Below are 13,476 nucleotides of genomic sequence, written 5' to 3'. Positions count from 1 at the left end.
CATTAACTCGAAAAGCACCATCATTTTGAGGATGTCAATATTCAGTTTTATAGAAGAAAAGCATGCAAATAATAACATTTAATACAAAACCTAAGAGAAAGAAATCAGAGTTGCCTATTGTAGGCATGCTATTTTGCTTTCTGGGTTGATGAGGATTAGTGCAGGCTGATAATACAAATTACATAGATCATGTATATTTAGAAAGAATAATGGAAACTCAACAGGAAATAAAGAAAGTGGACATTTCATTACATTGTCTACTTGCAAATTTGCATATTGACCATGCTTATTTATGAATCATTCTATTGAAATAAGTCTTGGCTAGTCTGGGAATTTATGCACATGCCAATACGAACTTGCAATACTACTCTCTCCAAGGTACAGATTTATTTATTTTTTTGGTAAATCTGTGCTTTTAGAACACCAGTTCAATCCAACACCAGTTCAATCCAAGACCTACAGAATCAGTTACCTGGTGACCTGAAATTCCTCATGAGATATACTTGTGTGCAAGTCAAAATGACTTGATAAGTGAAACATAACCACATATTTGAATCCCGACTCAACAATACAAGGCTCAAAGCAGCATGCAACTGAATAAAACATGTGTTCAAGATTTGCTTTAAGTAATTAGACCTAAAGACCTTAGGGTACTGTGATCTAACTTAGCAACATCAGAATTTAACTATTTATTTATTTATTTATTCTTCGAACTTATATGCCGCCACTCCCCTAGGGCTTGGAGCGGCTTCCAAAACAGACTAAAATCTAAAACAATTTAAAACCAGCAATAACAGAAATCAAAAGCCTGCCAAAACAGGCGTGTCTTACATGCCCTGCGGAAGGCTGATATGTCCCGCAAGGCACAAACTTCAGGTGGCAGGGTGTTCCAAAGTGATGGCGCCACTGCTGTAAAGGTTCTGTCTCTAGTTGCTGTTAAGCGCAAGATCTTAAAACTAGGAACTTCCAATAGGTCTTGGTCCTCAGAACGGAGGGATCTCTGGGGTTGGTAGGGGGTGAGGTGGTCCCTCAGGTACATTGGCCCCAGACCATGTAAGACCTTAAAGGTAAGTACCATCACTTTGAAGGCGATCCGGTGCTCAATTGGTAACCAATACAGCTGTAATAAGATTGGTGTTATGTGGCATCTCAACGGGACTCTCGCAAGAAGCTGAGCCACTGCATTTTGTACCAACTTGAGCTTCTGGATCACCGACAGAGGAAGGCCAATGTAGAGGGCGTTACAGCAGTCTTGAGGTGACCGTGGCCTGGATCACCGTGGCTAGGTCGTCTCTAGACAGATAGGGGGCCAGCCGTCTAGCCTTCCACAGATGGAAAAAGGCGGTTCTGCTAACAGTGGGGACCTGGGCCTCCATCGTCAACAAAGGGTCCAAAAGGACTCCCAGACTCTTTACCAGTGATGACGGGTGTAGTGCCTCACCATCCAGGGTAGGCAACTGGATATCTCCACTGCCCGGTCGGCCCAACCATAGGATCTCCGTCTTTGCTGGATTCACCCTCAACCTACTGGCACATAGCCATCCAGTAACGGCCTCGAGGCATTGATAAAAGTTATCGGGTACAGAGTCCAGTCGGCCTTCCATCTTCAACACAAGCTGAGTGTCATCAGCGTACTGGTAGCACTCAAGCCTGAAATCTCAAACCAGCTGAGCAAGTGGTCGCATATAGATGTTAAACAACAGAGGGGAGAGAATGGCCCCCTGAGGAACCCCACAAAGTAGAGGGGACCTTTCAGAGACCAGGCCTCCCCTCTCCACTCGCTGTCCACGGTTGTGAAGGAAGGAGGTCAGCCAATTTAAAGCTGTCCCCCTGACTCCAACAACGGCAAGGCAGTGGGTCAAAAGATTGTAATTGACTGTGTCAAATGCTGCTGTGAGATCCAATAACACGAGCAGCGCCGACCCGCCCTGATCAAGCTGGCATCGAAGATGATCTGTGATGGAGACCAACACAGTCTCAGTCCCATGCCCCGCACAGAAACCGCACTGGAAGGGATCCAGTCCGGCTGTGTCATCTAGGAACTGCTGCAACTGCTCCGCTACTGCCCTCTCGATCACCTTGCCCAGATTTCAATGGGGAAGTTCTGGTTCCGTCTGCTACTGTTAAAAGACTTGGGGTTGTGTTGGACTCATCGCTGACAATGGAGGCCCAGATCACTGCCATAAGTAAGCAGGCCTTTTTTCATCTTTGCCAGGCAAGGAAATTGGCATCCTACCTTTTGTCAGAGGCATTGGCAACGGTGATCCATGCAACAGTCACCACTAGGTTGGATTATTGTAACGCCTTATATGCTGGCCTTCCGAAGACAAAAACCCAGAAGATCCGAATGGTCCAAAATGCGGTGGCCAGGCTGCTATAAGATCCCATATTACACCGATTCTGAAACAACTGCATTGGCTACCAATAGAACATCGGATCTCTTACAAGATACTGATCCTGACATTTAAAGCTCGAAATGGCCAAGGACCATTATATCTTAGGGACCGCCTCATTCCTTTTATTCACCAGTGGTCACCTTGATCCTCCCAGGAAAATCTCCTAAACGTACTGGGCCCTAGGGAGGTACACCTGGAAGCTACAAGGCGTAGAGCCTTTTTGACCTATGCTCCAATTCTGTGGAACTCATTGCCTCCATATGTTAGAGCAATATCGGAGTTGCGACCTTTTGTAAAAGCGCTCAAGACTTGTCTGTTTGGTTGTGCATTTAAGTAAATCAGATCAAATTTGCCAAATAGTCACTGTTGAATGTTTTTATGTTAAATGTTTTTATATTGTGGAATGATATGTTAAATTGTAAGTCGCTTAGAGCACTCTGGTGGAGAGCGACTAATTAAGAAATAAAGTGAAGTGAAGTGAAGAAATGAAAGGTTCGAAACTGGGTGGTAGCTGGAGGGAATCGAGCGATCTAGATCTGGTTTCTTCAGCAGGGGAGAGACCACCGCCTCTTTTAAACCCTCTGGAAAAACTCCTTGCTCAAGGGAGCTGTTTATTATCTTCAACAGAGGGTCAAGTAATCCCTCCAAGCAGGATTTCACCAACCAAGAGGGACACGGATCGAGGCAGCAAGTGGTCAGTCTAGCTGCCTATTGACAGCCTCTGCGTCCAGCGGGATGAACTGGTCGAGGGTGGACCCAGCAAGTGGCCACAGAGTCTCAAGTTCTCTCATTGTATCAATTGTGGCGGGGAGGTCCCGGCGTAGTAGCGAGATCTTGTCTGCAAAATAGCTCTGAAAGGCCTCCACTGAAAGAACCTGATCATTTTTTGGGACAGTAGGGACCGTCATTAGAGATCGAATTATTTTGAACAATTTTTCCGGGCGTGAGCTGGTGGATGCTATCAAAGAAGCATAATATACCCACTTTGCTTCGATGATAGCAAGCTCATAGGACTCCATAAATGCCCTATAAGCTGATCTCGATGCTCCATCATGGAGTTCTTGCCACACGCCCTCTAGCAGTCTCTTTTCCCACTTCATCGGTCGAAGTTCCTCAGGGAACCAAGCAGACAGATTTCGGCGGGGTTGGAGAGGGCATCTAGGGGTGATCTCGTCGAGTGCATTGGATAGCCTGATGTTCCATGTGTCCACTTGGACATCGATCGAGTCACTGACAAGCTCCAGGTCCCTCAGGGCATTCCGGAACCTACTGGTTCCATAAGTCTCCTTGGGCGAGCCCAAATCGGCTTGGCACCCTTGCAGGGTGGGTAGGCGTGCTCCAACTGGACTCTCAGGGCACAGTGATCCGACCATGGAACCTCTATAGTAGAGGCTTGGGTCACTTGAATTCCTGCACTGAAGATCAAATCTAGCGTATGTCCTGCCTGATGCGTGGGCCCAGTACTACAGAACGAGAGTCCTAGTGTCTCCATGGTAGACACTAGGTCCATAGCTGCTAATGAACAAGAGTCTGCATCGGCGTGGACATTGAAGTCCTCCAAGATGATAAGTCTGGGGAACCTCAAGGACCACTCCGACACAGCCTCGAGCAGCTGGGATATGCTGCCTGCTGGTGCGCTAGGCGCACGGTTCACCAGTAGAAAGGTTATACTCTCAGGGGAATGCCACACTAGCCCAACACTTTCAATACCAGAGATGTTCAACACAGGAGCTGCCCTAAGAGAAAAGCTTTCTCGGGAGAGCATAGCCACCCCCCCATCCCCCGCCTCCCAGTCCTCACCTGGTGGGTGACTACATAACATGTTATTTCCTGAAGTAGGATCTTGTCCCCTTCTTGGATCCACGTTTCTGTGATACACACTTGGTCAACTCCCTGGTCAGTAAGAAAATCCCTGATAATAGCAGTTTTATTCCTTATGGACCTAGCATTCACCAACACCAGAGTGGGAGGGGAGGAAACTGGTGGCCTGTCACAGATGTACCTGGGGATAGGCCGCAGGTCAGAGGGGGGCTGGGTCTCCCGTCGGCTCAGCCTCCCTTTAGTATTCGTCCTGTGCCTACCATCATACCTCCCCCTCCCAGAGATGGTAGGAATTCCCATTACCAGACCTACTTCTCTTGGGGGCTCCACAGCAAAGACTAGGTGCCCAGTGTTCGACTGGCCCCCTGAAAAGGAGATGGGGCATGGCCAGTTAACAAGTGGTCATAGGTGGGGCCCTCAGAGTGATGAGGAGTAGGTGTAAAGACCAGAGCACCTAGCCGGCATTGTGTGAGGGGGGATGGTCTAGGGCAGGGGTCCCCAAACTAAGGCCCGGGGGCCGGATGCGGCCCTCCAAGGTCATTTACCTGGCCCCCGCCCTCATTTATAATATAGTATTTTTATATCAGTTTTAATAATATAATATATATACATATGATATTGATATTATCATGTTATACAATGTAATACTAATAATAACACCATATAATAATATGAATTACATGTTATATATTACATATAATATTACAGTATAGTAGTATAGTTCAATATAGTAATATATAATGCTAATATTGTGCTATGCTAATAATATAATATATTGTATGTACATACAGCTGCTCTGAGTTCCCTTCAGGGTGAGAAGGGTGGGATATAAATGTAGTAAATAAATGTAGTAAATGAATAAATAAATAATTTTAGACTTAGGCTCGCCCACTTGACTTGAAGGCACACAACAACAACAACAACAACAACAACAATCCTAATTAACTTGACTATCTCATTGGCCTGATAGGTTTATGTTGGTTAAAATTGTTTTCATTTTAAAATATTTTATTGTTCTTTCATTATTGTTGTTGTTTTGCACAACAAATAAGACATGTGCAGTGTGCATAGGGATTTGTTCGTATTTCTTTTTCAAATGATAATTTGGCCCCTCAACAGTCTGAAGGATTGTGGACTGGCCCTCTGCTTAAAAAGTTTGAGGACCCCCTGGTCTAGGGGATGTCAGATCCAGGTTCCCTCAAGAGTGCTGGAATGAGTTCTCAACTCCAGAAAACTGGGAGGACACTCTCTCTTTTATGTCCACAGTTCTGATATTCGAATCCCAGGCTCTAGTAACTTGGGGGAGTACTCTCTCCTCCTCCATATTTACAGATCTAAACCCACCCAGGGGAACACAGGCCAATTTATGGGAGGAGGCAGTAGTTGTAGATCTTGTCCATCTGCCAAATCCTACTCCCCAAAAGATTCTATGGCATCTAGTTCTCAAAGAGAGGTCAGAAACACAGCTAAGATGGATCTCATGAGTGCCTGGCTGGAAATTTAATCCTTGTCATTTTACTGGAGTGAACTGAGACTCTACTAACCTTCTTCCCTTCTGTTTTGTCGTTGGTGCCGTTTTGGGAATATGAATTGGCTCTTTTAAGGCTCCTTTGAGATGGATTGTTCTTTCCTGTATCACTTCTCTGATGTGCTTGATCCAGTCTTGTTTGTTCTCAATACTGGAAGCCTTTAAGATAAAAGAATGGCAGAAAAATCCACTGGTTAACTCCATGTGTAAAGCACAGCCTAACTGTTCCCACTCATACAATATCTGTAAGTTGCATCAGACAAACATATTGATTTCTGCTTTAAATTATGATAAAAATAGTATGTTTCTTCACCTGTTATGTCATTTGCATTACACAAAAATGCCCCAGGACCCTAAGGGAAAATCAACTCCTACAGCCTAATAACATGCTCGATAACATTGGTATACAGGCAGTTCCTGGGTTACAAACAAGATAGGTTCTGTAGGTTTGTTCTTAAGTTGAATTTGGTTGTAACTCAAAACAGGGACATTTTGTAAGTATAACTCCTGCCAAATATATACATTTTTCATTTTGGATAGTATAGGGAAGGGATAACCCCCATGTGACATTTTGTTTTGCTACCTGTGCCCTTGTTCAGAAGATTTCACCTCACTTTGTGCCACTGTGAGGATTGGATTTTGAAAATTTGTGGGTTTCATGGAAACAAGGATTGGTGATACAGCTTCAGTGAAGACACCTTTTCCCCATAACTCTTACAGGAGTGAATTTCCCTTCCTAGGGGTATATTCCTCTCACTTCCTGTTGCCTCAATTCCATTTGCAACTAGCAGTTATATGCAAATTGGATGTTTATAACTCAGGTATTGCCTGTACTGTATTAGATGGCTATGGAAAAACTACATTTCAGCCTCGATGAAGATGCATTTCTAAGTTTCTAGCCATTTGTCATATCAAAGAAGTTTGTTACGGGTTTGTTGAAAAACAAACTGCGTGCAGTCCTGTCCAGACTTATCCAGCCTTTTGTTGCATCCACAATGAGCAAAGGAAAACAAGCCAGGAAAATGGAAGAAAAATCAAAAATTTACTCTTAAGTAGCAGAGTCAAAAAGAAACACAATAAAACTTCCAGCAACAAAACTCACATAAAGTTCCTTGCATTAAACTCATGCATCTTCATAGTAGGCTCTCAGCAAGTATTCAGTAAGTCCCCAAAAACATTACAAACATTTCCCTAATATACCCCATTCAGGGAGTGGATCAAGCTTGCTAGCCTTGATTGTTCTAATTACTCAGCTGTGAGTTGTAATTGACCAGGTGTTTTTCCCTTAACACACACATATACAAGTAGTGATCCCACAGAAACTTTGTCAAATACATGCATAAAGTTGCCCAAAGCAATGTAATACTTCTCTAGCATCACCAACATCTATGAGAACAGATGGCTGCACAACTCTGTCAGTTACAACAATATGGATTCACCCATGAAAGCTTTTGGCTACCATCTTGCACAAATTAACAAATGTGAAAGCACAGCCAATGTAGACAAGTCGCAGAAAACATCCATATATTAGCCATTGTAAAATCAATTGAATTCAATTACTGCAGTCCAATATTGATGGGGGTTCTCTGTTGCCTATCATGGGAAGGAAAACAGCTGTACAGCTTGAAACTAATGTGTTAGAAGTAATTCTGTCATTCACAACTCAGGAAAGGGATGTGAATGCATTTTTTTTCATTTGCTGTTAATGTAATGGCTACTGCTGCCCTAGAGATTAGGACATGGAACAATGGCTTTAAACTACAGGAAGGGAGATTCCACCTGAATATTAGGAAGAACATCCTCACTGTGAGAGCTGTTCATTAGGGGAACTCTCTGCCCCAGAGTGTGCTGGAGGCTCCTTCTTTGGAGGCTTTTAAACAGAGGCTGGACGGCCATCTGTTGGGGTGCTTTGAATGTGATTTTCCTGCTTCTTGGCAGGGGGTTGGACTGGATGACTCCCAAGATCTCTTCCAACTGTATAATTCTAAATCACTGGTCATTTTGGTACAAGCAATGCTCACTTGTAAAGTAGGGGAAGGAATGTGTTTCTGCTAATTTAACTGTGTGCTGTTGAATTTCTTAAAATAAGTGTCCAATGTATGTAAAACATCTCAAGATGCTGTCTGCTGCCAGGTGTACTTCTAAAAGTGAACAGCACAACATGATAGAAACTAATTTACTCTGATACATATGTTCTCACCTTGACATAAAGCATGTTTAGCTTTATGTCTATCCTCACAGTCCAACCATAGAGGCAAATGATAAATTAACTTTATTATGGAACTAAATAATAGTGACTAAAAAGGAAAATAAATAAAATAAGGGAGGTATGTGTGACAGGATGATTGGAGAATGAGGTAAAGAAGAGATATGTGGACAAGGCCCTTTAGGCAGCAGAAAACAGCTACAATCGGAGAGAAAAAAGCTTGAGGAAGGAGATATAATAACGGACAAGGAATAGAACACATATACAGGCCTCATTACATTTACATAGAAAATATACTTAAAGCATCAGGCCATAACAGAAATGTTGTATTGGGGCAAAAGAATACTGTATTACGAAGGCAGCAGCAGACAGAGTGAGACTCCTGTTTTAAGGTTAAAATAGGAGAAAACTCATCTCACATAGTTACAGTGTTATGCAATCCTCTCCCATAGTAAATATAAACACTTCCTACTGTTCAGGCATCCCAAAAAAATCTCTAAATTAGTAAGTAATAGATACGTAAAGCACAGCAACCTTCTCTGAATTAATGGCAATGAGAACAAATTTACTGTTAAAAAGCAATGCTTCAAAACGCTGGAGACCCCCATGCACTCCTCTATGAGAGCACCAAAGTCCCTGAGTTTTGGGTACGTTCTCAACAAAACTGTTTCAAAATTCAATTATGTAGCAAATAACATTATCAGTCATGTTCGTTTTCTTAATTACCTTTAGCACAATTTTGTTGTCTGAAGTAGGAGTCCTTCCAACCCACAGTGCAAATTTGCAAGGATCACCCTCCACGTGCTCTGTGACACCCAATTCAGATGTCTGCAAAGAAAAGAGACAGGGATGAAAATATATTCCTTTATAAACTTTAGAGTAGCCAAATATTTTCAAATCTGAAGAGATACTTTTCATGAGTTTACATCCTGAGCTCTCCTCTGTAATAAAAAACATCCCAAGAGACCAGAAGTCTATGAATGGTAAAGCCACTGTTTGAAATTGCTTATTGTTTTCTGATTGGGTTTGTGGTTTTTGGTCATGTTTCATGGCTAGCCTCCAACCATTTCCCCTTATTAACATCACTAAAGATTTCCTAATGTCTACTATGCTATAATCTTAAATTGAAAACTCAGTTTACCAAAGATCATTGACGGATGGTTTTGGTAAGCTACCAACATTTCAAAAAAATGTTTGAATATATATTATTCTAACGCAAATAGATAGAAGAACATGCCAAAGCCAATCATAACTGAGCAGTGGGATGTTAATGCTCTGAGACACAACAAATAAACCTAGTGATAGACTCTAATATGACATTATAGCCATTAAAAATGTAACATCCCAGCTGTATTTCTGAATGTTGTAAGCAGAAAGAAAAAAACTAGGTAAGATATCAAATCAGGGGGATTTAATCTCGATTGCTATTCTCTGTGGTATACTGAATTATCAATTTGTGGCAGCTGTTGGTTTATATGGCATTTTAGGATAGGTTTAAGCAAGGTTCAACCATTAGTCAACAATGCAATTTGTTTTATTAATGATCTCTTGATGTGTTGTTGTTAAATTATCCAAAGATGCTAGAACAACAGCAAAAGATTTTTAAAAGCATAATGAGATGTCAACCAGCTTTCATACAGTGAAGTCCATTGCTACACAGGTATTTCAGGAAACCTTTCTAGACTTTGGTTTTGACTTTTCTATTGTTTTTTCTGTATTCCATCTCAGATGTCAAACAGGATATGGGAGAATAAAAATAGTGACTATGCACAGGACAAAGAAAAGGCTCTCCACCACATCAGACATGAAGCAGAGCAATGGAATAATTTCAAAAGCCAAAAGATGACATGTCTGGACTTTGTTCCTTGACATGTTGCCATTGACCATCAGATGTAGATCACTCTCACTTTACACGGTTCAGTAGAGCTAGTTCAAGAAGCTTTTCATCTCTAGGTCAAATCCTGGCTTAGGACAAAAACCATCGTGTTCGGTTGTGTCAATCAAAGGCTTTCATGCAAATTGCTATGACTGGCAGTCTGTGCCCTCGAGATACTCCTCTGTCTACTGTAGGCTCTTTCTCGGTCACAGTTGAAGAACAGTATTAGGGATACATGTGTCTCCTTCAGGCAGCAGCTTTTACTGTACTTCAGCATTCAAAAATTGTCTCCCGATGCAGATATTAGTTTTCTTTGCAGTTAAAAAGCATAAACCAGTGCTACTTAATGGTGGATCAAATATGGTCTTGAGTCATTGGCTTCTGGTCCCTGAGGAATTTCAGGAAAGGAGGAAATAATTCTACAATTGGGCACCTAATGCCAGTGTTTGGAAGAAAATAAATAAATCCTGGCACCCCATACCAGACAACCTGAGAAGCACTGGCATGAGGAATGGTATATATTTCCAGGGGGACAGTCTTTGAACATCTATCTTAAATCATGTAAGAAAATGGGCTGCTTTAAGACAGAGGTGGAAATCAGGAGGCTTCCAGATAATGCTGAAATGCACCTAGCAATATACCATACCAGTAGCTATGCTGGAAAGGGTTGCTGAAAACAGCAACACCAGGAAAGTTGCTGGATTCCCACCCATGCTTTAAAGAAAGACTAAAAAGGCAGCGATTCCTTGTATTTTAGAGTTTTCTGTATGAGGACATCTGCTTGGAATTGACAATTGAACACTTCTGGGTTTATTCAATTGAACTGCAATTTATTGAACTTACAAACAATTTGCTCTTGTAGATGTATTTGCTTCTCCCACTGGAGTCTTTCACCTCTTTACTAAAGACTAGTGACATCTCAAAGAGGAACAGATGCCTCTCTCGGCCTTTCCGAATTAGAGTCTTAGGATCCCATACTTGGAAGGATTCCTGAAGGATGAGCTCTCCCTGAGATTCAATGTTCTCATCAAAACCTATGAAGAAAATTGGAATAATTAAAAAAAAACAGAGGAAAAGAATAAACTCATACAGGGTTCAGAGAAAATGACGCTATACATTATTACACTGGTTTCAAAATTTATGTTTCAAACCTATGCAAGGAGAACAGCTGGGGTTCCATAGAAGCTCTAAGTCAGTGGTTCCCAACCTGGGTTCCCAGATGTTTTTGGCCTTCAACTTCCAGAAATCCTAACAGCTGGTAAACCACTGATCTAAACACACTGGGCCAAATTACAAGAGAGTGGCTATCAGCCAAGAATTAGAAAGAACTATCAAATGGTGAACATGAAAGAAGTGGTGCCGTTTCCTTTGCTGGAGGTTCTTGTACAGATGCTGGCTGACTGCCTACCAGATGGGTTAGAGCAGATTTTCTGCATGGACTAGATCGCTCCTTCTCGAACTGCAGGTCCGGATACCCAACAGGGTCTCCTTAGCTCAATGTTGGGGTCCCAAAACAGTCAAAGTTTCTGAGTGTCACTTAGTGGCTGTTCGGAACATTTACAGGGATCTGGTGTGCAGTATTTACAGTGGACTCTGCAGAAGATGCTTTAGCTGTATTTCATTAAAAAAAGAAAAATCAGCCTGCTTAGCAAGCCTTGCAAGTGCTTATTTGTTATACTTATTTAACATAACTATATACCTGGAATCACATACAAATTTCTTGGGCCAAAAGTGGAAAGGTTTAAGTTCCCCCAGACTAGATAACACATGAGGAGCCTTTTAATGCTATAATTCTGTGACAGTCTCTTAAAAGTACAATAAAATTAAAGTCTGTTGGGGTAGTAACACACTGTCTTTTTAAGTAATCAGGTTCAAGATCTATCAATACTGCAAATGTTTTGGATTTAACATATGCGATTACTGTCCTGGCTTTCCTGTTGAGAGAAAAGGTTAAGCAGATTTCACTACATAAAAGCAAATAATTGTCCAATAATTAGAAAAAATGCAATCTAAGTTTCCCTTCCAACAAGCATTATTATTACACTGTGTAACAAAATTTGGAAAAAAAAAATCTGTTCCTGCTTTGAAAGTGTTATTTTTTTTTGTTTAATTGAGCAGTACTTACTTTGAAAGTAGTTGTTATACTCCAGAAACATTTTTATTGTGAATTTTCAAAGGAGAAAGGGGAAAAAAAGAATAGAAAGAAAGGAGAGAAAAAAAGAGGGGAGGAAAAAGGAGGTGAAATCAACTAAAAGTTGCTTTCACCGCTGCCACAAACTATGTTGAACTGGTTGAAAATCTATGAGATAGTCATTGAAAAACTTTAGCAAAATGTACTGCAGGAGGGCCTGCAAAAATTTTTTGCAGTTTAATAAACTTCTCTCTCTCTCTCTCTCTCTCTCTCTCTCTCTCTCTCTCTCTCTCTCTCTCTCTCTCTCTCTCTCTCTTGATAGAACCAATTGGGAAATGATATTTATAATCCAGGAACAAAAATCGTGTTACATAGTGTTATTATTAGAAAGAAAACCAGTGTATTTATATGCATTCAGCAAGGAAGATCATTCAAAACCCACACTCTAGAAATAACCAGCAAGTTATTTGCTGTGGCACACAGTAGCACAACTGAAGAACTGTGTCTCATGATCTTTGAGATACATAAAGAAATCTGAGGAAGGGATCCTAAATCACTTACTAGTTTAGAATTGCCTGAAAAATACTGCTGCGCCGATCAGCCACTAAAATTACACAGTTCAGCTAGTCCTGCTGCAGATACATCAATAATTAGATGTTTGTCTGTTGCTGGTGCTTGAAATAACACACATACACACACATCTCACAATTAGCTAAATACTATATCAAGTAATAAGTGGAAGTTATTTTCGTTTACTGTTACGTGCCTTCAGGGTGATTTTGATTTGTGATTACTCTTCCACAGGGCTTTTTTTGGGCGAGATTCAGAGGTGGTTTGCTACTGCTTTCTTCTAAAGCTGAAATAGTGTGATCCACTCAATGTCCCCCAGTGGGTTTCCATGTCAGAGTGGGGACGTCTTAGTCCAACACACAAAACATATACTGGCTCTCCTTGATTTGTTACAATTATGCAAAGGATGAAGCCCAAAGATTAAACAAAATGTTAAGACAAAAAAGTGCCACGAAATGGCATGCCAACGTTAATACCATGCCTATAACCTGAATGTATATGGCAATAAGACTTCATAAATTATAGTGCATAATCCATCAAAAACCATAAATATAAACAGATGGATTAGGAGATTTAGAGATCAGTTCCTAAAAGGAATTACTTTCACTTGAGATGTTAACATGTCAACTATAGAAATACTCAACAGGGTTTGTTTAAAAGACTGACCTGTATAAAAGAAATATTGGAATATTCCATGAAGCATATTCACATACTCCTTGGCAAGATGACTTTGTTAAGAGTCTATGCTCATTCCAACACCTCTATTTAAATATAAATAATAGTTCCACCAATTTTTATGCAAGTTTGCAAGCCTCCATTAGAAAATAATTGAAGTGACAGGCTCCACACTATAGACTTAATACAAATCAGGATTGTAATCAAAACAGTAGATTTTTTTCTTACATGTTGTTATTTAATGAATTAGGAGCCATAATTCTAAAATATCAC

General features: G+C 41.1%; 1 protein-coding gene across 7 annotated transcripts in view; it reads right to left on the bottom strand.

The window, feature by feature from the left end:
* trio (trio Rho guanine nucleotide exchange factor) overlaps nucleotides 1-13,476 on the bottom strand; it is a 446,368-nt gene that overhangs the window by 112,853 nt on the left and 320,039 nt on the right. For all 7 annotated transcript variants that reach the window (XM_062979400.1, XM_062979401.1, XM_062979398.1 and 4 more), the window contains 3 exons: nucleotides 10,671-10,861; nucleotides 8,678-8,779; nucleotides 5,762-5,904 (listed from right to left, as the gene is read on the bottom strand). In XM_062979400.1, the coding sequence (XP_062835470.1) occupies nucleotides 5,762-5,904; nucleotides 8,678-8,779; nucleotides 10,671-10,861 (436 nt within the window). The remainder of the gene's footprint in view (nucleotides 1-5,761; nucleotides 5,905-8,677; nucleotides 8,780-10,670; nucleotides 10,862-13,476) is intronic.

The sequence above is a fragment of the Anolis carolinensis genome, chromosome 4, assembly GCF_035594765.1.
Source record: "Anolis carolinensis isolate JA03-04 chromosome 4, rAnoCar3.1.pri, whole genome shotgun sequence".
Lineage (NCBI taxonomy): Eukaryota > Metazoa > Chordata > Lepidosauria > Squamata > Dactyloidae > Anolis > Anolis carolinensis.
The sequence above is the reverse complement of the archived record's forward strand: the minus strand, read 5'-3'. Positions and strand labels throughout refer to the sequence as shown.